At 44.1% G+C, this 22,486-nt stretch overlaps 1 protein-coding gene across 1 annotated transcript in view; it reads left to right on the top strand.

The window, feature by feature from the left end:
• Positions 1–2,190: 2,190 nt before the first annotated feature.
• Positions 2,191–22,486, top strand: part of FZD6 (frizzled class receptor 6) — a gene marked incomplete at both ends in the record, with an annotated part of 28,745 nt that continues 8,449 nt past the window's right edge. The window contains one exon of the mRNA XM_082015244.1: positions 2,191–2,370. Within this exon, the coding sequence (XP_081871370.1) occupies positions 2,191–2,370 (180 nt within the window). The remainder of the gene's footprint in view (positions 2,371–22,486) is intronic.

The raw sequence follows: 22,486 nt of genomic DNA, 5'->3' as shown, positions 1-22,486 counted from the left end.
TGTGAAACCCGCTGTGGAAATGTCAGTCACCTCCCCATTCAGTTGCTTGTTCGTACAGCAAATTTAACTCTATTACAGCTGTGTGGATCTGCGGCAGGTAGGTATAGTCCTCATGATTCATACAGGTGCTAAAATGGTTTCACATAAGGGAATCTGGAGGGGTTTCATGTTTCTGTGGGGTGACACAGGAAATGATACACAAAAGACCTGCATGAAGAGAAAGGTTTTAGATGCTTGCGGTCCTCTGAATAACCTTCACCGTCTGTGGATGGATTCTCTGGGTAAATGTGCCTGACTGCACAGACCACCTTGGGGCACACTAGCAGAACGGCAGTGCTGCCTGAATGTTGTCAAACCATTTCTAAACCTGGTTTGCATGTCTCGGCATCTGGTGTTTCCTGTTCCAGTCCTGGAGCGCAGAGTGTGCTGCATGGCTAAACAGTAGCCTGATGAGACCTCGGGTGGCTCCGCGCAGAGAAATTCGGTCATCTCTGCCTAGTAACCTTCAGCATTTCTGTAGCTGGGTCTCATTAGCTCGGCCTGTGTTGACAAACACAGCTAAGCACTGCCGGACACGTACGTGACCTGCGTGTGGTCTCAGCCAGCAGCAGACGGTGCAGCAGGAGCACAGTTCATCCTTGATCCGGGTCTCTGGAAGACAGCGGTAGCCGGAGCGCCAGAGCCCGGTGCTCCACTTGCGTCGGGACACTCGTTTGCCATTGTTCTCACCTCAGCATCCCTCTCCTTAGCGAAGGCCTCACATCGCTTTCCTTTCCTTCATTAAATTCAATCGTTCCATGTCGACTTTCAATGCCAACCTCCTCCTCAGCCGTAGCCTCATCTAACCAGCGCCCGCACCCCTCATCTCACGAGGATTTGGGCACTTCGCAGAACGGCGGCAGCGGCGTGGCTGGCTGTGACCCACAAGCCTCACAATCGCTTCCGCAGGCGGGACGAGCTCATTTCCCGACGCTTGAAAGTCTGTAAATCGCCCCAGCATTCAGACAGCGTATTGCAGAGTTAGTACTGAGTGTTTTTATCAAAACCCAAGCGCCAGGTATCGTCTGCGCGGATTTTCCACGCCGCTTGCATCCGTGGAACTCAGCCCCAAGGGCTTTCTCCCCTGGCGGGGCTTCCCCCGCACCTGAAGTGCGCAGGGCCGCGGGCAGGACCGGCCGCCTCAGGACCGGCCGCCGCCGAAGCCCGCGCAGCCCGGGGTAAGGCCCGGCCGCGCACAGACCCCTGCGCGCACCGGGCGGGGCGAGGCGCCCCGCCCCCTCCCGCCAAGTATCGCGCGAGCGCCCCCCTCCCACCCCCGCCGGCCGCTACATCCTGCGGGTGCCGCGGGGCGGCCGCGGCCATCGCAGCCGCGGCGGGTGGGGGAGGGGGCCGCCGCCGCCAGCCTGGGTGAGTGCGGCAGGAGAGGGGAACGCTGTCGTCGCCGCCGCCAGGGCGGGTCCCGTCCCGGGGAGCGCCGGCTCCTCCTCGGAGCGGCGCCCCGGGGCGGCCGCCGAGGGGGGAAGTGTCCGCCGGGAGGCGGGTCCTGGTGAGGGGGCGGCGGGGGCGCGGCTCGGGCGTGGCGGGGATGCGGCGCCGAGGCCGCGCCCGGCGAGCCCCGGCTCCTGGGCCGACTTCTCGGCCGGCTCCCCGCCCGGCCCCGCGGGCGCCGCTTCCCAGGGCGGGGCTGGGAACCGAGCGGCCGGCAGCGGGGCGTTGGGAGCAGCGGTGGCTCCGGGGCCTAGCGCGCCGCTCCCCTCGGGCCAGGCGGCGCCCCCCGGGACGGGGGCAGCGGGAGCGCGGGCTGCGTCGCGGCCCCAGCGGGTATGTGGGGAGGGGGGCGGTCTGGTCCCGGGGGGAGTGGCCCTGTCTCCTGCGGGCTTCCGAGGAGGCCCAATTCGGCCTTCGGACGGGTGGTCGCGGGCGGGTTTGTCCTGCGGTTAATTGCTCTGTCCCGTCTTTTCCCATTTCTGCAGCGCCCAGGCTGGAAGAAGACGGGTTTTATTAAAATCGCCGTCAGCCGAAATGAGGAAATACCTAAAGCAGCGGTGAGCAGTCTGACCTGCGTTGGTGCCCGCATCCTTGCTTTGTGCTGGAGCCGGCAAGGGAAGATGCGTGTTTTTCTCCTTGTGCAAAGCCGGTCTGTCTAACTACTGAACAGAGCTATGTGCTGAAGCTGGAGATCCTGACAAGATGGGAGCGCTTGTGTTCTCTGTGACTTGCAGCTTACTTCTGACTGTGGTGCAAGGGCACAGTTTATTCACATGTGAGCCAATTACTATTTCCAGATGCTCAGGAATGCCTTACAATATGACTTTTTTCCCAAATATCATGGGGCACTATGATCAGGACACAGCTGCTCTCCAAATGGAGGTAAGTTCTCCCACCACTGCTGTAGTATGTAAATATAAACACTGTGAAACAGTCTTTTTTGTCATTGAGAAATGGTTTGAGGTATCTGTTGCACCAAATGACAAGGCAGATAACGTTTAGTGACTACATGTTTCTTTAAATTTTTTTGGAGTGCACTGGAGCTGCTTGGTTGCACAAGCATTGTGTGAGGGAGCTCTAGGCACCCTCCCCCCGCCCCCTGCCTTGGATCCTGTATTGGAGTGGAAGAGGAATGGCTGTAGTGCAGCAATGCGGCTATTCAGAGCTCGTTGACAGAGCTGATCACATGTAGCCCACGCACCTCACTGAGAAACAGAGCAGTTCTTGAACTTCTCTGGGGGCATAGCTTATGATATCCTGCTCCGCTTGAACTCAGGTGGTATAAAAACAGAGTTTAGAAGTTGCTCGTTGTTCCTGTCTTAGTTTATGTCTGCTAAGGAGAGGTACCTAAACTTACTCTTAACCCTATTCTCCATTGTGGCTTTTGTGTTTTGTCTTCTGACTGAATGCTGAAACTTCCGTCTGAAAGAGCAACTTTCCTCTTTTTTTCTTTTTTTTTTTTTTTTTTTTCCCCGGAAAACAAACACTTTCCTACCTGAGCTGACTGTAACATACGGCTCCTTTGAGCATATGCCACCTTGTGGAAAGGCTTTGTCGATAGCAATAGGTATAAAGGGCGAGAGCCTCTCTGGGTGAGAGGCTTGTAAAACAAGTTTTAAACCTGTTTTAATAATGGCTTTTCAGTGGTAAGAGGAGGGGGAACATCTTAACGCAGGTCTTGAAAAGCTTACCATCTTGTGCTGTGCAGAGAGTGAAACAGAAGTGAGTTGAAAGCTTAAGTTTCTGGTTAAAAAAAAAAGTATAGGTGGTATTGGAGGTGGCTACTATTACTAAAATCTTATTTGCATATTCTGTACTGAGCTTGGAGGTGGAGTTTGGTTCAGTTGCCAAAACATTTTTTTAGTGGTGTTTGGGATAGTCAGGATTCCCTGTTTGGCCTCTAGCTGACAGCCTGGAAGGGCACAGGCTTTGGTCTCGTGTCATGTTTGCCAGCCCTGTGTAGATGTATGGGAAATCAAATGTTAAGACACCTGTATGCAAGCAACAGAATTCATCTGCAGATCTCAGATAAACTATGGGTTTTTAAATTGAAAGGCAGGCTATAGGCTTCAGTGGTAAACTGTGCAGTGCCTTCTCCAGTCATGGTTTGTCAGGAATGCTTTCTACAGCATCTTGCTTTCTCTTGTCAGGTATGCTGTTGGTTCGTACTTGGTGTGACTTAACTACAGCTGTTGAGCCAGCTTTTGTCAGTATTTGTGCCTTCCAGTCATGCTGCTGTTACAGCAGAGGGACCATAGAGCCATTTTTATTAGTTTGCTATGACTGACTTTTCTGAACTGTCAGTAACTTGTGCCTAGCACATAACTTCTGCATGGAGAAGAACATGAACCTTTTCCTTTTTGGAAAGGGTTCGTGGCTTACTTGTTCTCATATAGCTACTTCGTAAAAACTGTGTGGTAGTGAGAAGTTCTGTTGTTTTCTCTTTTTTCCATCCTGTCTCCCTTATAACCACCTCTGGCTACTGCAGTGATTGATCAGTACTCAGCGAACTGACTGGGTGGCTGTGTGACAACAGCGTCTGTTAGGGTTTGATTTCCCTACCCTGTTTCATTTGCTTCCTGGTGTCTGTCATTGCCACTGTCTGGCCTCTAATTTGGTACACCTCACTACTCCAGTGTTGTGCAGACATTTCTAAACTACCTAAATGTGTATGTGTGCTGATCTGCATGCCTTTATCTGTGATTCAGCAGTGCTGATGGACTGCTTGGTCAAACTGAATTTTTCAGACACCTGGTTTGCTGGTGAAAGGATAAGGAAGTTTCCCCTCCATTCTATATGCTGCTCATGTCGAATCTGTTGCTAGTGGTTAGATTGGAATTAATATGGTAAACTTAGGGCAATTCATTTCTGGGCCTTTTCCGAGTCACACATTTTGATGTGATTCTACATGGTATTCAGTAATGGCACCAGTATTGTTTGTCCATGGTTGACTGCAACAGGGAATGTTCTCGGGATTGTGAAAGGGTTCTGCTTGTCAGGACACTTGGTGTTACAGCAGAGGAGGAAGAGCTATTGACTTCTGGAATATTGTTTAATTTCACTTTGCAGCCATAAAAAGGCAGAGGGTTGGGAGGTGGAGGAGACTTCTGTTGTTCTGAGAGCTTGAATTTTTCCATAATTGCTAGTCCAAATTTTGTTCATACCAAAGAAAGAATTTTAATAGTATGTTGGTTAAAACTTTTTTCTTTTGATCCTCGGTAGGAATGCTTAAAGGCTTTCGTTTTTATTTCCATCTCTTCCTGCTCCCCTCCCCACAGACTGTTCTCAAGACTGGGCATGGTCTTAGGTTGTAAATGCTGGGTTTGAGATTGAGGCTTGTAATATTTTCCTCACTTTATCTTAACTGACTTTGAGGAAGCTGCTTATTCATGCAATCCCAGCAAACATGGTGGAGAATTCTTCAAGAAGTAAAAGTATTTTGTGTAGAAATGACGTTGATGCTAGTCCTGTTTGCTGCTGCTATCCCCTCTGGCAACTTCTTCCCATTACTTATTTGAAGTGTTTACTCCCAGAAAGAACAAAGAATTGTCAAGGGGACAAGTCTCACCTGAAGGTGAAGTTCATTCTCCAGAAGAGTGGTAACTCTCCTACATGCCACTCTCAAGGCTCCATAGGTGTGTTCTGCTGTGGGGAGTCTAAGAGCCAGAAGAGCTGTGCTTTCTATCTGCTGGAGCACTAAGACTTCTGTACACTTTCTCTACTTTCTGGGAAGGTATAAAATTGTCATTTCTGGGATGGTGTCTTCACAGTAATTTGCCAGGGGAGGATCATGTGGACCCACTGTCTCAAGTGGTGGTTGTCCTTCAGGAAATCAGCTGGATCACCAGCTGATGTGTGGTCTTACATTGCTGTGTCATGTATCAGTTCTTCAAAATTACGTGCTATAAACCAGAACACTAAACTGATTAGAGCAGGAAAAAAGACTAACCCAATTTTATGGCCTCTGTTATGGGTGTTCTGGCTAGTGATGATAGTCCCTCTGGGATCTTATTTTCTGCAATAGAAAATTCATGATTTCCATTTGTTCCTCCCACACATGCATCCTTTTTTTAAATTTTTATTTTATTCTGAGCTTTTGACTTGGATTGAGTTTAAACTACTTGAGTTTTGCTTTATATTTAGATTAGTTTTGTGTTGTTTATACAACAAATTGTCATTTTAGGAAAGTAAAACCACATGACTTTGTGGTGTGAAGTTTTGGGGTTTTTGTGTATGCTAGCTAAACAGCTGCATGACAGTGGAATCTTATTATTTGCAGATGCTTACAGTATCTGCATCTCAAAGCAGTTTAACAGTAACACTGCTCATGTTACCACTTGCTCAGATTGGGAGGCCGAAGATCTAGGATTTGTCTAGTGAGGAAAATGGGTGCACATAGCAGAATAGGTGGTTTGTTATAGCTATACTTAAATGGGTGTAACTCCCCCTCGTGGTCATCCTCAAAACCAAGTCACTTCTAACTCCAAAGTAATTCTTCCTTTAACTATCCTGGGATAAACTGTCAACATAAGGGCATTAGTTCCAGCAAGGCAGAGAATATTATGGTGTCATAACTTTTTGTTCATATCTCTTAATCTGTTATGCCACAGTTCTGGAATGTGTCCACTGTAGACAAGCCCTTAAGACTTCCTGACCTTAGTAAGATCTTGCAGGTCTGTAGCAGTACAAAGACAAAAGGCTTGCCAGTGAGTTTTTAAAGCAGACTATACAAAACAGTGGAAAATGTCCCACAGAGAACAATAAAGTACTTCAGACTGGAAAATGATTCAGTGAGTTTTCCGTTCACTTCTGAGTTTGTGACCATGTGCCAGAATGTGTGTGTGTGTGTGTCTATAGAGAGTTCAGTGCAACTGGATGCAGCAGTGGCAAAAACTGTATGAGAACTAGGGTTGGTTTAAACCAACAAAACCAGCTTGAAGTGGATTAAGAAGAACCTTCAAAAGCTTAATACTGAAATTCTGTGAGTTACAATTTTTAATGTAGTCACTTAACTTGCTGCTACTAAATATAGATTTACAATTAATTCAATATGAAGATACTTCCAAAAGCTGGAAACTTGGTGTCTTGCAAGCTTAAACCAGTACATAAATGTGTGTGTGTATGCACACAGGGAGGAGGAAGCTGCCCACCTTCTGTAAGTTGTGAGTGTTGGGGAAGTAAGTGCTGTTTTGTGTAGAAGGTTGTTACTGGGATGTTCTGCAAAATAGCACAGGTGTGAATTTACTGAAACCTCTACAGAGGGGCATCCTGCCTCTCTTACCCCGTATCAGCAGTGTTTGGTGTAATACGTAAAACACTAGTAGTTAAAACTTGAATCTTAAATCTCTGCTCTTAAGTTTTTGGTAGCTCAGCTTCAATTAGGACAGCAATCAATATTATCTATCCGTCTGGACTTACGTTTTGTCCCTGATGCTGCCTCAGTGCCTAAGTTGGAGAAAGGGTGCAGACATGTGGACATTGACCCAATGGAACAAGCACAAGGGCCTCTTTAATTCATGTTTTGCTTGTAACATTTTTGCCATTTCTTTACCAAATATGACTGGTACTAAGGGGCAGGGAAGGGTCGTGTAAAAAGTGGTAAATGTAGCATGCTGTACATCATGGTACTTAGTACAAACTAATTCAAGCTTATCAGACTAAACGGTGGTCGCAAAAGATTTTGGTGGTGAAACAGCTAAATTGCTGCTTGTTAAATTAAAGTTGCCGAATGCCAAAGTAATTTTTTTTTTTATACACACTTGATGTGGATCAAGGGAAATACAAAGCGGTATGACTGACGCTTCGAGATATACCCACTCTGGCATCCGCTTATCTATGACCACAGGCGCTTTGGGGTGTCCTGCTCTTGTGTGGACTCATCCACAGGTTACAGCCCCTTTGACTGAAGTTCACACTGGAGTTCCAGCCTGTCCAGAACAGCAGCACAGAAACAGCAGCAATGCCCTGGCCATCAGCTAGCCCAGGTGCAAGGCCATTGCTGTTATCAAAATGTTCCCAGGCACAGCAGAGTCAGATGATAAGCAGTACAGCAGTATGGCAAGCAGCAAAAGCAAAAAGCAGCCACTAACAGGCAGTAGACTCTAATATATAGTAAGGAAAGCAAACCCATGGCAAGCACAAGAGCCTGCGAAAAAGCAATATTGGCTATAAAATCGATCTAGCACATTCCAGTCAAATCTGTTGTTATCTCAAACCTTCAAGTGCCATGTTGGGTGCCAAAAAGGACTGTTGTGGTTTAAGCCCAGCCAGCAAGTAAGCACCATGCAGCTGCTCACTTGCTCCCCCATGGTGGAATGGGGGAGAGAATCAGAAGCGTAGAAGTGAGAAAACTCAGGGGTTGAGGTAAAGACAGTTTAATAGGGAAAGCAAAAGCTGTGTATGCAAGCAAAGCAAAACAAGGAGTTCGTTCACCACTGCCCATTGGCAGGCAGGTGTTCAGCCATCTCCAGGGAAGCAGAACTCCATCATGCGTAATGGTTACTTGCGAAGACAGACACCGTAACTCGGAACGTGTGTGTCCCCCTTCCTTCTTCTTCCCTCAGCTTTATATACTGAGCATGATGTTATATGGTATGGAATATCCCTGTGGCCAGCTTGGGTCAGCTGTCCCAGCTGTGTCCCCTCCCAGCTTCCCATGCAACCCCAGCCTTCTCACCGGCAGGCCAACAAGCTGGACAGACCTTGACTGCTTAGCAACAACTGAGAACATCAGTATGTTATCAACATATTTTCATCCCAAATACAAAACATAGCCCCATACTAGTTGCTATGAAGAAAATTAACTCTATCCCAGCTGAAGCCAGGACACAATAACACACTCATAAACCATCTTTGCTGATTCAGTGGGTATGCTGAATTATAGCCACTAAAGAAGTATTTGTTACCTGTGGTACTGAGGCCATTCATCAAGTGTGATTAGCTTGTGCAGATTGTCTGAAACCAGACAGGCGAATGTGTGTAATCCTATTACACTGGCTTTAAGCGTATCAGTCATCTGCAAAATCTAATGCTGCTTTGTCTGAATAGCATTCCTTGTCTACTTGATAATGTGAGTAGTACTGCCTTGCTCCCTTGTTCTGAAAGGATGCCGCTTAGAATGCGTGGGGGTCCAAAGTAATGCATGCTTGACAAAGGGGGTATTTACCCTGTGGTAACTGGGGTTCACTGAGATAGTGCTGACAGTGTGATTCCCAGAGCCTCATCTTTATCCATGTTCAGAGGCTATGCCTACACTAGCAAGTAGTTTGGTGTTATAGGAGTGGATCACTCAGTGAAGTTGTTAGCACACTTACCTGTCCACTGCATGAGACTAAGGGGTTTTACTCTGAACTGGATTTAGGCCGAACCTACTGTGCATGAGGTCTGGAGTTGGCCTACAGAAGGCTGTCCTGCAGATCTTTCTTAAAAGCTGACCTTTCTGGGAAATACCGTGATATGTTCTTGTTGGTCTCCTGCAGGTTGTTGTACCTTCCATAGTGCCCTGTCTAGTGTTCATGTGTAGCTGCAAGCCCTGGTGGTTTCTGAATCTCATTGTATAGCCTGTGTCTTGGACCCCCTCTTCTCCACACTCATATGCTGTGTGGTCACTGCCTAAACCAAGGCACCGTAAGTGTGGAGGCATGGGTCCTGTGGCTGCAGCCTACTCCAGGAGGACACCTGTGAATCACAGATCATTAATGAATGGAGTAATGCAAGCTTCCCTAAAGCTGTTTTTATAGAGAAGGAAAACGCTGACTGTTTGAGCTACTGAGTTTGGAACCGCTTTGCCTTCATTGGTAGAAGGCGGTTAGGGCTTGGGAGCTGAGCCCAGACTAGTGGGAACACATCACCCTTGGAGCGGGGAAAGCCTGCAGTGGGTACAAAGCTTTCAGACATAGAAAGGTGCAATTTCAAGATCATCTCCATGTAAGGGTGGAGGTCTCTGTCTAGGATTGGGCTGACTTCTTACAGGCCTTCATGCATCTGCCCCACTGGTTGCTGCTATAGTCAATAGTTTGGCAGTTCTGGAAGGAAATGGAAGGTCTCCTGCAGAAACTGCCACCCCTGTCACATGTCTAAAGCCTCCTGATCCTTCACTAGCAGGGTGGGCCAAGAGCTGCTCTCATCCTTTTCCATGCCCTTCATGGGCCTGTCAGTGACTACCTGCACTACCTTCCCCAGTGCCACCTGCAATGTCACCTCAGGGGTGACCCCCCCCTCCCCCCCCGGGAGTGTGTTGCCTTTTGCCTGCAGTCTAGGAATGAGATGCTGGAGGAAGGGGGAGAAAGAAGAGGTGCCATTGCATATGCCTCCGATAGGCAGGTGGATGCATCTCCCTCTATCAGAGGCATCTGCGTGAAGAAGAAAAGCAAATGTGAGTTTTTGACTGCCTGTGAGGTTACAGTACAGTGGCATGGCGTGTGAGCTCCCTACAGCCCCCAGCTTCTCATGGGTGAAGATTTCTGCAGTGTGATGGAGGTGCTGGGGGTGTACCTGTTTCTGTTTAGACTGGGTCCTGTGAGGGGTGGGTAAAAGCTCACACCAGGCTGTACTTCAACAACTTGCCATCAAGTTACTTCTGTGCTACAGTGAGCAACGAGCTGTTGTGAAACAGCCTCTCTTTGACTGATCTCACTACCAGGAGTTTAAATTGTCACGGATTTGGGTGGAGATTTTGCAGGGATGGAGGAGACTCTGTGAAGCAGTGCATGCAGAAAGAAGCTCCTGTAGTAACATTGTTAGCTCTGTTAAGAGAGCCCTTTCTTATATTTGGGTATCTTGCATTTGGAGGAAGGAAGAATTGATTATAAAGTAGTGGAGTAAAGGAATTGGCTTATCTCCTTACCAGCTGCCTCATCGATCCTTTTTTGAACATTTCCAGTGATAGTGACTCCTCCACCTCCCTGGGAAGGTTTTTCCTGCTTTCTTGCCTCCCAAGTTGGCCTGTGTCCCAGAAAAAATAAAAATTAAAAGTAAATAAAAATTACTAAATAGAAGTAGTTTAATTAAGATGCTTAAATATGTCTCCAGAGCAAAAATCTATAACTACTCAGGTTATAATTGTTTTAGACATTTTATTTTCATAAAAATAACTGAACAAAAATGCCACAAAAGAAATATGTGGACGATAAGAACTATTTCCAACAAATACTTAAGAATGAAGTATCACTTTTTTCAAAAGAGATTTTGTGTATGTATTTTTTAAAAAAGTACTGCTTTTCCCATTACAATAATGACCTACTCTGAATAATAATAATTATTATTATTTTAAGTTTTCAAGCTGTAGTGAAGGTGATGGCTAGTAGAAGTGAACTTAAAGTGGAAGGCCTGATTTTCCATTTTGCATGTGCACTGATCTTCCCAGAAGCAGTGATTTTTACAGAAAATTACTCTGGATCAAAATGTACAACTGACATTGGATGCTAAGTATATAGAAAGTTGGCTACATGGTGAAAGCTTCCCAAACACAAACAAACCAGAGCTGCCATCCAGTTTTCCATTGTTCTTTTGAACCATCTCTGGTTTGTGGCTCAGACTCTTGGGTCATTTGTTTTCTAGTGCTGTATCTGACTTGTTGGTGTGTGCTCCTGTGTTACTGAGAAATCATTCAGAAGATCTCATCCTCCTTGTCAGCCTGTGTGCATGACAGAAGTGACTTGTGCAGATTTTCTAGGGACTAAGCCAGTCTGTTTGAAGTTTAGGAAAACATTTGATGCTGTACTGCCTGTATCAAGTATCAAGATTACTAATTTCTGTAAACTTTCATTAATCCATTCACTTTGTTGTGATGTAAGAGAAAAATGTCAGTCAGGCATGCACAAGTCAGATGACTTGAGTTGAAGCCCATGAAGCTGCATTTATCTACCTCAGTACCTGCAGTTCTTGCCTCTGTCTTCTGATTTTAGTATTTCCAGCAGGTCATACCTTGGGACACTGACACACTGCTTGGCTGGCTATGAGACAAGCTGTGTCTCATAAAAATGAGATATGGGTAAGAAATCAATGGATGCAGTTACTTTTCGTTTTGTTGGGTTTGGGAGGCTGAGGGTGGCCATTTATTGTTCCCTATTAGCATGGGAATTAACTTCAGAAGCCAGGTGATTTTCCAGTTTATATACAGGTGGTGGGTTGACCCTGGCTGGATGCCAGGTGCCCAACAAAGCTGCTCTATCACTCCCCCCCTCAGCTTGACAGGGGAGAGAAAATGTAATGAAAGGCTCGTGGGTTGAGATAAGAACAGGGAGAGATCACTCACCAGCTACCTTCACGGGCAAAACAGACTCGACTTGGGGAGACACTAATTTAATTTATTGCCAATCAAGTAGGGTAATGAGAAAATAAAAACAAATCTTAAAACACCTTCCCCCCACCCTTCCCTTCTTCCTGGGCTCAGCTTCACTCCCAATTTCTCTTCCTCCTCCCCACCAGCGGCACAGGGGGACAGGGAATGGGTGTTGTGGTCAGTTCATCACATGTTGTCTCTGCCACTCCTTCCTCCTCAGGGGGAGGACTCCACACACTCTGCCCTGCTCCAGCGTGGGGTCCCTCCCACAGGAGACAGTCCTCCACAAACTTCTCCACTGTGAATCCTTCCCACAGGCTGCAGTTCTTCACGAACTGCTCCAGCCTGGGTCCCCCCGCGGGTGCCGTCCTTCAGGAACAGACTGCTCCAGCGTGGGTCCCCCATGGGGTCACAAGTCCTGCCAGCAAACCTGCTCCAGCCTGGGCTCCTCTCCCCATGGGGCTACAGGTCCTGCCAGGAGCCTCCTTTGGACATCCCCCTGCTCCAGCGTGGGGTCCTTCCCAGGCTGCAGGTGGAGATCTGCTCCAGCATGGAGCTCCATGGCTGCAGGGGCACAGCCGGCCTCACCATGGTCTTCCCCAGGGGCTGCAGGGGAATCTCTACTCCAGCACCTGGAGCACCTCCTGCCCTTCCTTCTGCACTGACCTGAGTGTCTGCAGAGTTGTTTCTCTCACATATTCTCGCTCCTCTCTTTGGCTGTGGTTGCTGTTGCCTTTTTCCCCCACCCCCTTCTTAATTCTGTTATCCCAGAGGCACGACCACTGTTGCTGATGGGCTCGGCCTTGGCCGGCAGCCGGTCCATCTTGGAGCCAGATAGCATTGGCTCTATCAGACATGGGGGAAGCTTCTAGCAGCTTCTCACAGAAGCCACCCCTGCAGCTCCCCGGCTACCAAACCCTTGCCATGCAAACCCAATAGAACATGGTATCTCTGCCCCCACCTAACCAATAGCAGGGCTAGCCCAGGTCTGCAAAGTGGAAAACTTGATGCAGGCAACTGTGGCTCCTTGCAGAGCTTCCTCAGGTCTAAGGGGGTCAGCTTTAAGCCAAATCTGTTGTGCCTTATAACTGTGTTTCTGGGTGGACGCAGAGCAGGATCAGCAGCCATGTAGAAATGGCACCTGGCTGGGCTGGTGCTGGTCAATGCAGAGCTGGTTCAGATGCATTTGCAGCCATAGAACTGGCTTTCTTGCTATGCTGGTAACTCTGTCATGGTAAAGAGCATTGAATGCTCTTGGTGTTCTCTTAGTATTAGCATGGCTTGGGTTTAAAAAAGGGGGATTGAGTATCTTGTGGGAAGAGGACTGACTGGTTGTCCCTTGCAGGCTGAGTTGGCAGTGAAGTAAATCTCTGACTGCAGATTGTATGGCTTTTCTGGCTTTCATGCTTTTCTCTGTTGATCCTGTATCACCTTATTTAAATGCTTAAATACTCAGGATCCCCAGTTTCTCTCCCATGAGCACATGTGTCACTGAGCTATTGACAGAAGCTTTTTTTTTTACAACGGCTTAAATTTTTATTTTATGGACTGGCAAGTGGACTGTTCATGGTCTGAACATGGATCCCGGAGCACTCTGAGAAGTAGTCTGTGGCATAAATGCTGCCTCGGAGCTTGGCGTTGGTTGCCTAACTTTTGGAGATACGTACAATTTGATTCCTGCTCCCCTTGAGCATTTTCTCTGCTTCCTGAATTCTGTGGATGTCATTCTTGGGTGCCTCTGTGTGTGGTCATTGGATAAGGAAACTGCTTTTGAGAACTGTGTGAAGTACCTGGAGGTTAGGCATCACAAGTTTCTGTTGCAGTAGCCAGTCCCTTTTGTGGATCTGGCTCTTGATTGCTTTACTTGGTGTTGCAGAAGACTGACAGAAGGTTGCTTGAGAAGACCAAATCCTGTCATGACTGACATTATCCTGATTTAGGTTATGCGTGAAGTAGGCAAGGAGGAAAGCGTGGTGCAGGGTTACTGTGGTGACTTGGGTGGTGCTGTTCTGCTAAAGTGCATGTCCACACTCCCCAAGATGGGGAAACATGAATCTGGTCTGACTTTTGGAACCAGAGCAATAATGACTTCTGCTGGAATTCCCTTCAAATGAGGGGCTTTTCTACAGATAACAGGCAGTCTATTAACAGTATTACTGGTAATTTTCTAAATTGTATTCTACACAAAGTTCAGTAATAAATCCATTGAATCCTGTGATATGTGGCAGATACATGAAGGATTTAAAATTATTTTGATGTTCTCCTGTTACCACAGTCCAGATGTAATGAAGCTCTGCCTAGACTTCAGATGTTTGAGGGCCTACTGTATACTTTCCTTCAGTTGACTTAATATTTGTCTGTCTTTTATGCTTTGTATAGTATACATGGAGATAAAACCATATATAATTGAAAGCTTTGTATAAATAGTTCAGTTCTATAATGCTTGGGAAAACTTTCTTATGTTTGTTTTGGGCTGTAAATTGCAGAGGCTGGAATATCTGTAATTTAGGTCAAGCTATAATTTAGGTTAGAACCACAAAATGCAGTGAATTTTGTTAATAAGCTATTTTGGAAAGTATTGTATTTTGGAATACTTGTACTTTAGTTTGTTTCAGAACAACTTCTTAGTGAGATGCAATATTCCTGTTTCTATTTCTAACCTTTGTTATAGTTAAATATAGGGATATATGTATTTTTATTTTGTACTTAAGAAGTACTTAAAGGGAAACATGGTACTAAGTTGTTTTACTACGGAAGGAAATTCTATAGTTGCTAGTTAATGCAAAACAGAGCCCATGGAAGTAAAAAGCAGAATAGCCTGCTTTATCTTTCTGTGTATGTGTCTCTGTATACTGGCAATGGCAAGTTTAGTGCCCAGTTGTGGTGGTAGAGTGGTTTTTTGGTTTTTGTTTTGCCTTTTTTAGAGTGAGGGCCTTACTGCCCTACTGACCTGTGAAAACCTTCCCCCATGTGCCTTGTCCTTGTCTTGGTTGGATTTCTCATTAATAGTCCCATCAACTTTGAACAACTAGTATGAAGGTTCACAACTGAATGTGTATTAAAGTATATTGCATATATAGGCGTAGGGGTGAATGATGGTGAAGAGTTTGCAAATGTACTCGTGATTTTGTTGCAAATATGTCGAATATTTAGATCATAGTAATTCAGCTCATTGAGCAGCTGCACGGTCTGTGATCTGAACTAATGCCTGGCTAAGTTAGTTTGAGGTGGGTGATGAAGGTCTGGCCCCCCAGGGTCTGCACTGCACGCAGATCTGGCTCGTGGCCTGTCAGTCCCTGAGCCGCTGGAGTTTACAGCACAGCATTTTTAAGATCAGCTGCTGCCTTACTTTGCCTTCTAAATTAAGATGCTTCAGGTGCTGACTGGCCGGCAGCTCCCACACCTTTATGGCTGTGGGAGGAGCAGACTACTGGGAGCAGTTCAGTTAATCAGCTCCTCTTGCAAGCTAAGCTGTCCCCACGCTTTGTTCAGAGCCCGAACGCAACTTGTTGACTTTGGAAGTCCAAGTGCATGCATTACCTTTGCTGTTCAGCTGAAGGAGAAAGGTGAAAGCTCCTATCTTTGCAAACATCTTCCATTGCAGCATTGTTTGGTCCATTTGCTTGTTTACTACATTTTTCTTTTTTTTTTTTTCCTTTTTGTTTTCCCCTCAGCTCCTTGAACTCTAGATTGTCCTTGAGCAGGAAACCTTAAACTACCTTTGTCTTTTAAACTACTGGAGTAACCTGGTTTCTACTCTGACAAAAGATATAATTCTTATCTCTGTAAATACTAGACTGATTATATTTTTAAAATGTCTGACAAGCTTTTAAATGATTGTATTTGCCTTAATTCTATTTTGAAAGCTGTAGAAAGTAATGCTGCTTTGTTTAAAAGCATCTTATTTTAATGAGTCAAATTCATGTGATTTCAATGGTTTTCTTTTACCTCTGTCAAATTAGCATGCACTAATGATGCATATTAAATCTATATATATTCATGTCTAAAATATTTTATTCTTATCAGTGAATTTTAGTTCTGAAAAACTTTTGTCTTAGAGGAGCTACCCATATAAATTTGACGGAGGTTAGAAAATACAGATTATAACTGATATTTGCTGCTGGCAGCAATAGTCAATTATTACCCACAGCTCAGGTAGTGACATTGAGTATTTGGGGCCCCCCCTAAGTCAATATCAAATTACTTCATACCATCTTCATTGGTAGTTCAAAGAATGGTTGACATTGCACTCATGTTCACAAGCTGCACCCGCATTTCTGTTTTGCAGCTCTGCTGTTGAAGTAGCAACTTCTAGCAGACATGTAGCAACAAGACACTAACACTTAAACAGCCTTTGCCTCCTGCAAAGTAGTTTCTAAATCCTTACATACCAACTTAAGTGTCTTTAACTTGCCTTTGATCTAAATCCATCAGTATAGCATCCAGTTGGAAGAACCTAGTCTTTTCTCAACATTGCTTTGAATCTAATCAATCTTGAAAATGTCATCCTTCATTTAGTTTCATGTGTTAGGACATTTATTTATCGTGACTTAATTAATTGTGCATGAATTAGGAGTCAGAGTTTCTTGGCAGCTGATTCACTGTGGCCATGAGCAAATTACCACGCTTGCCAGCCCATCTGGGAATTGCATGAAGGCATTAATCTCTCTGGGTATGATGCTAATCTCATTCGCATCCAGTTGAGAATAGCTCTATTGAAACAATAGTGTAGGATTAAATCAACCATGCCATACTTGTTTCACTGTTTTTAATTGAAACAGATTATCATTATAAAAGTGGCTAAAGATACCGTGAAGATTAATTGTTAGCGTAGCTCTGAGTATAAAGAGTAATTACTGCCTGTTCTTTTGAGACCATTTCTATACACCATGGTTGACAATGGCCATATTTCCTACATATCACATACGAAAGTGGATATGTAGAATATGTTGTGTTTAGGTTTTGAGGTTGTACTTGAATTATATAATGACACTTACTGGACAGTAGTTGTGTTTGAGTTTGGTGCTGTAAATTATTAATAATTATTTATTAATTGCTAAGGTGGGGTGTTATTTCCTGTAAAGCAGGTAAATAGTTTAATGAATAACAATGTGTATATTTAATATAGATAGGAATCTGGGGTACAGAGTGTAGTATGATTGTAGAAATTGGGATTTAAGCCTGTGTTTGCTTCCACAATTGAAATACACAGTTATGTAACTGACAAAGTTGTAAGTAATGTTATTGCTTTAGGTCACAAGATTCGTATCAAATCATGAAACGGGTACCATTGCTTAACAGTGAGACAGCTGGTGTCTCTCATCATTTAACTTCAATGTTAACTAGGTTAACTAAGCTGAATGTTTTAACTTGGTAGCTAAACCTCAATGGTTAGGAGAGTGGGTTGTTACAGTCTTAAATAACTGGCTCCAGTGGCTGAACAAAGGCTCTTATCCTCTGTATCTTCACAGTTCAAGGTACTTCCTGTCTCTTACAATCAAGGTCAACCATAGGTCATTGGAACAAAGACCTCAATATTTTGATCCACTGTTTTCTATATTATTTAAGTATTTCTGTGAAGTTAATCAGCAGTGTACAGGAGAACATCTTCACTTACTTGTTTTGATATATGTTAGTATTTATCATACATCCCAACCCTAGAGACATCTGATCATCTCTGGTAATAGTTTTTTCTAGGATAAAATGAGATGAGGTAGGACAGAGCATCTGCACTGTCTGCCGGGAATAATGAGCTTGTTTCTGTTGTGTCTTGGACTTGTAAGCCCACTAAGCATGTGTAAGAGAAGCATGCTGAGCACGAAATTCGCATACGGTTCTAGGTTGCAATTTACTTGTTGGCAAAGCACGTTTAAGAGCATGTTTGCATCTAGCCATTTATTCTGTACTCTGCACCATTTGTTTTCACTCATCTCAGTTGTGTTATTGTTTGTAGGACCACACCATAACTGGATTTCTGAGGTGGTCTGGCTTTTTGCCTCTGGATAAAATATAACATAGACATACTTTGTAAAGAATCTAGTATTTACTAAGCAAAGCATTGGTGTTCTGTTTGGTGTAGAGGATATTCCTCTTGCTGGCTAGTGATGCTCTGCTCCTCTGATTGTTTGGCCGTATTTACAGCCCACAGTGGATATGTGTATGGTTCCCAGGGTTTAGTTCAGTCCATTTTGCATTGGGAGGTTTCTGTACAGGGCACATGCCCATCTCATACTCTGCACTAACAATGCAATGGAAAGTTTGCATTTCACAGCCCTCAGTTCTTCAGTGCTATTGCCTGAGGCAGTGCTTCTCCTTGTTGGTACAGACTACCTCATCTTCAGCTTTAGTTGTGATTAGTTTGTTGGAGGGTTTTTTTGGTAGATTGTTAGTGTAGTCTAGTTTCCCTCATATTTACTGGGTTTTGTTTCCCCTTGGCAGGGAGATGAGAATTTATATTTTAGGACTTCTGCTGGCTTTTTGAGGCTCCATTCTTGGTTTTAAGAGGGTCTGGTTTCACTTTATTTTTAGCACTGCCATCACTGAATCTGCAAGTTTTCGTCTCTGTCCTTCATGTGACAGGGCAGTGGTTGCTAGTGGTAGAAATGCCAAGGGCCTTGGTTTCCTGGAAGAGCCTGTTTCATGTGATTGTGCCACCTGCAGATCCTGAACTTCCTGAAGAGGAGGGGGTGATGGTACTAGATTCTGAGTTTGATCTCAGACTTGGATGTTCAAGACATCAGCATGTGTATGCATGCAGGTTAACCAGCTTACCACTTGAGTAAAAAATGGTTGGTGGTTGGGACACCCGTGGTCCAGATAACCAGTTGCTTCAAGGACGTGTTCTTACTATCAGTGATCTTGTAATCTCAGCTGTACACTTTTTGCTTACACACCATGCAGCTGGAGGAGCAAATACTTTGGTTTTGGTAAGAATTGCTTTTATGGTCCATCAGGAAATGCAGACCTATTATTTTCTATAATGAAATGTTTCCAAATTGACTAGCTGGAAGTGAAGCCTACATTTAAAGATACATAATCGTTAGCGGAGTTCTAGGTGCAATTCACTACCGCTTTTGCCGTTCTTAAACGGGAAAAGAAGGCGGTTTCTGAAAATAAATCTGTATTTTACAAATCCCATTTGTGTGTGCTTGAGGCAAAGTTTTACATTTTATAAAGGTTTTTCGTTTGAGGTAACTCATTGCCTGTAAAATGTATTGGAGTTTTTTGATGGAGTCTATACATTTGTTGAAAGGGGTGATTCAGACAGTATATTATACTTTAATTTTCAACAAGGCTTTGACATGGTCATAATCTATATTTTTAAAGGAAATATGCTGGTAACTCAACGGGGACTTTCTTTTCCAATGCCTGCCTAAAGAACAAGAAGTAAAAGGAATAAATAAAGGTTTTTTCACAATGGAGAATATTAAATCATTAGCTGATAGTTTTGTCCTATACCAAATGAACGACTAGGGTCGTTCCCCTTAGTTATCTATACTGAAACCTCTGATACACAGCTAATTACTAAATGACCTAGAAGAGGTTTGCTGATAAAACAAAATCAACTAAAGAGTTGCAGAAAGGTCTTGTGATAGATGCAATTGGACAATAAAATCATAGGTGAGATTTAGGAATGGTAAATGCAGAGTAATGGATATGGGGGAAAAATATTCGTACAAGTAGGTGGGCACAGTATTATATTAGTTACTGTCGTTCAGAAAAGAATCTTTGTTGTCACTGTGGAAATGTGAGGTCAGTGTTCAAATGTAGTCAAAGCAGATAGAAGGCAAAGTATATTATGAAAGGAATAGAAATAAAAATTTAAAACATTATTATGCTGACATATAAATATAATATGTAGATGATAGCAGGATGGCAAAATGACATGGAAATAGTAGAGAGTAGTCTGTTAGCTGTTTGTCAAAACACAAACTCAGTTACAGAACCAGGAGTTACAGTAAACAAATGCAGTATTTTCTCAGCAGTGCCTGGTTAAATTATGCAATATAACTTACTGTTGTATTGTTTTACAAAGGGTATAATCATGAATGATTGAAAAAGGGACTAGACTCATTCTAGGAAGAAAGGAGGTCTGTCGGTGTCTTTTCAACACAGCGGCGGTGTTATAACCTGAGCTGGTTTCCTAAACTGTTGGTGGTAGGAAACTGGGAGGGATGTCCGCTTGTCTTGTTATACCCCCTTTGCTAGCAGCTGTGGTGAGAATGGGGTGGCCAGCTAAATGCACCTTTGGTCTGACTTGGAAGGTCTGCTTGTGTTTCCAGAACATCAAACTTCCTGCCCTTAACTTGTGCTTGTACTTTCAGGTGTCAAAAGGTAATTATTTTTAGCAAGCTGAAAGAAATATTGTAAGAACAGTTACTCTTGGAACCCAAGTCCTTGGATTTCTACTCTGATTACAGTACAGGCTCAGCATGGCTTGCTTTCTACAATTTTGCATTTTTGCATTTATCTGTTAAGATAATTTTGTATTTAAATACGTTATTTAAATGACAGTATTTAGCCGTTGACAACATGCTGTAGTAAAACTCATGCAGACATTTTATTTTCACTTGTCATTATCTGCCTGTAATGTATTGATGTGTAGTGATTCTTGTGATATTTTAGCTTTTATCTATTTTTATATAACAGAAACTCTGTTAGAATGGTAAAGGTTGGGTTATGTCCTGACTTTCTTCACCAGACATCGCATTCTTCATACAATTTTCTGTATCAAGGGAGCAAGCTTATGATATCTAGCCTTATTAGCGATGTTGGAAAATGCTATTTAAAAATTGATAGTTGCTAATCAAAATAGCTAGTAAAATATCTCTGTAGATAAAGTTGGTTTCGTAGATATGAATACTGTTTTTTTAAAAATTCTCACTTTCTAGAGAAAATATTGCTGTTTTACCTAAGTCTGCAAAAGTTCTTGACTGGCACCCCAAAACTTGCTCTAGAAAATTATTTTTTATCAACTGAGATGAACTGTGGGTGACAAAAAGGAAGAATTCATAACAATCAAGACAATTTCTACAAGACTTAATTTCAAAAGTAAACTCAATTTCTGTAGGAGCTGTGTATGACTACCCAGGCTATTTTTTTTTTTTTTTATCGTAAGTGCCAGGAAGAACAGAGCTAACATAAATTAAACTCTGGAGCAAATAAAATCTAATTGGAAAGAAAACAAGCATCATCATTGTGCAAAGGAAATTTAATTTAGTTACCGTTAACTCATGACTATTTTTTTTTAATCTGAGGCCATGTAGTATTTAGGAAATAATCCAACTCCTGGAACTAGATTACATTATACCAGAGCTATACTTCTCTCCTCGTCATAAAATACTGGAGTCTTGGGTTCCTGCGAAGGCAGCTGCAGACAGACATCCACAGGAGGGACCAGACTTCTGTGCGCCTGCTGTAATGGCATCTGCAGATGCAGCACGCAGCCAGAGTGCTCTGAAGGATGGTGCCAACTTTTTTTTTCGCTTTTTCATAAAATGTTTTTCTGTTATTCTTGCTCTGCCTTATCTTCTCCCTTTCCCCTCCTCCACACACGTTCCTGTGTTTATTACAAAGGTTCCTTGAGGATTTGTAGGTATTCCATTCTGAAGGGGAAGATTTATTTATCAGTGTCGTTCCTTTTAAACCGCATGCTCAGTAGTAAGACTTGCTCTTGGGGCATGGGTATATATATATTTGGGATGCTTAAAAGCTGACAAAAATAAGGGTTGCTATTCTGGTTCTTCTTCGAGAACCTTTTGACACGCGCACGCCCCACCCGCCGCTCTCCACTTCCCTCCGTTTCACTGAGCTGGCCAGAGGAGCCAGCCTGCCGCCCCGCCGCTCGCCGCGTGGGTCAAACGTCGGCGTGCCATATACGTGCCCTGCGTCCTGGCAATGACCTCATGGCCTTAGCCGATCTGTGGTCTGGCCTGCAGGTGTCCAGAGAGTCACCAACAGGTTGTCAGCGTGTGGTTGGCTTCTTCGGTTTTATTTCCGCCTGTGCTTGCTAGCACGAGGGCCTGCTCACACAGCCCCCCAGCACCTCCGCTCCCGTCTGTTGGCCCCGCTCCTTTAGACATTCGACCCGTACAGAAGTACAGGAGCGCGGCTGGCGATGCTGTTAGTGTGTCGTCGCTTGCTTCCTTCAACAAGCTGCCCTTATAGCGATGCAGCAGTTGCAAAAATGACTGACAACTTCTGGTTTGTCTGAAGTTTGCACATAAGGTAGTATTTCAGCTAAAATAATTTTCCCTGTTGGTAAAGTTGATAAAATATAGAGAAGGAAGGTTGGGTTTTTCCTTAAAAGCCTGTCTGACTGTAAATAATGGGTTGAATGAATGGGAGCGGGGGGGAAGAGTTGCATTAAATTTAATTCTGTGAACTCTAGTAAGAAGTTATCAGTTGTTCACTGCCTGGTGCTTGGTAATACAGGTAGAGAAATTCTCAGTCATGTTGAGATTTTGAAATGCTGTGTTTCAAAATTGAGGAATAATGATATTTGGACCTCATTAATCAAAAAAACCCCAATCCTCTCTAGCATGAGAGAAGACGATGAGTGCAACACACCACTTGGGGCTGAAAATGTAATTTAACAGGAACTACAGGGACAGATTACCTTGAAGAAGCTCAGGGCATTTATTGAGAAGCTGACTGGTGAATGTAGGAACTTAATGTTTTACCTCCCCCCTTTTTTTTTTTTTTTAATCCTGGGCT

This window comes from Phaethon aethereus (genome assembly GCF_964289735.1).
Source record: "Phaethon aethereus genome assembly, chromosome: 2".
NCBI classification, from domain to species: Eukaryota; Metazoa; Chordata; class Aves; order Phaethontiformes; family Phaethontidae; genus Phaethon; species Phaethon aethereus.
This window is presented reverse-complemented; position numbering and strand designations above follow the sequence as displayed.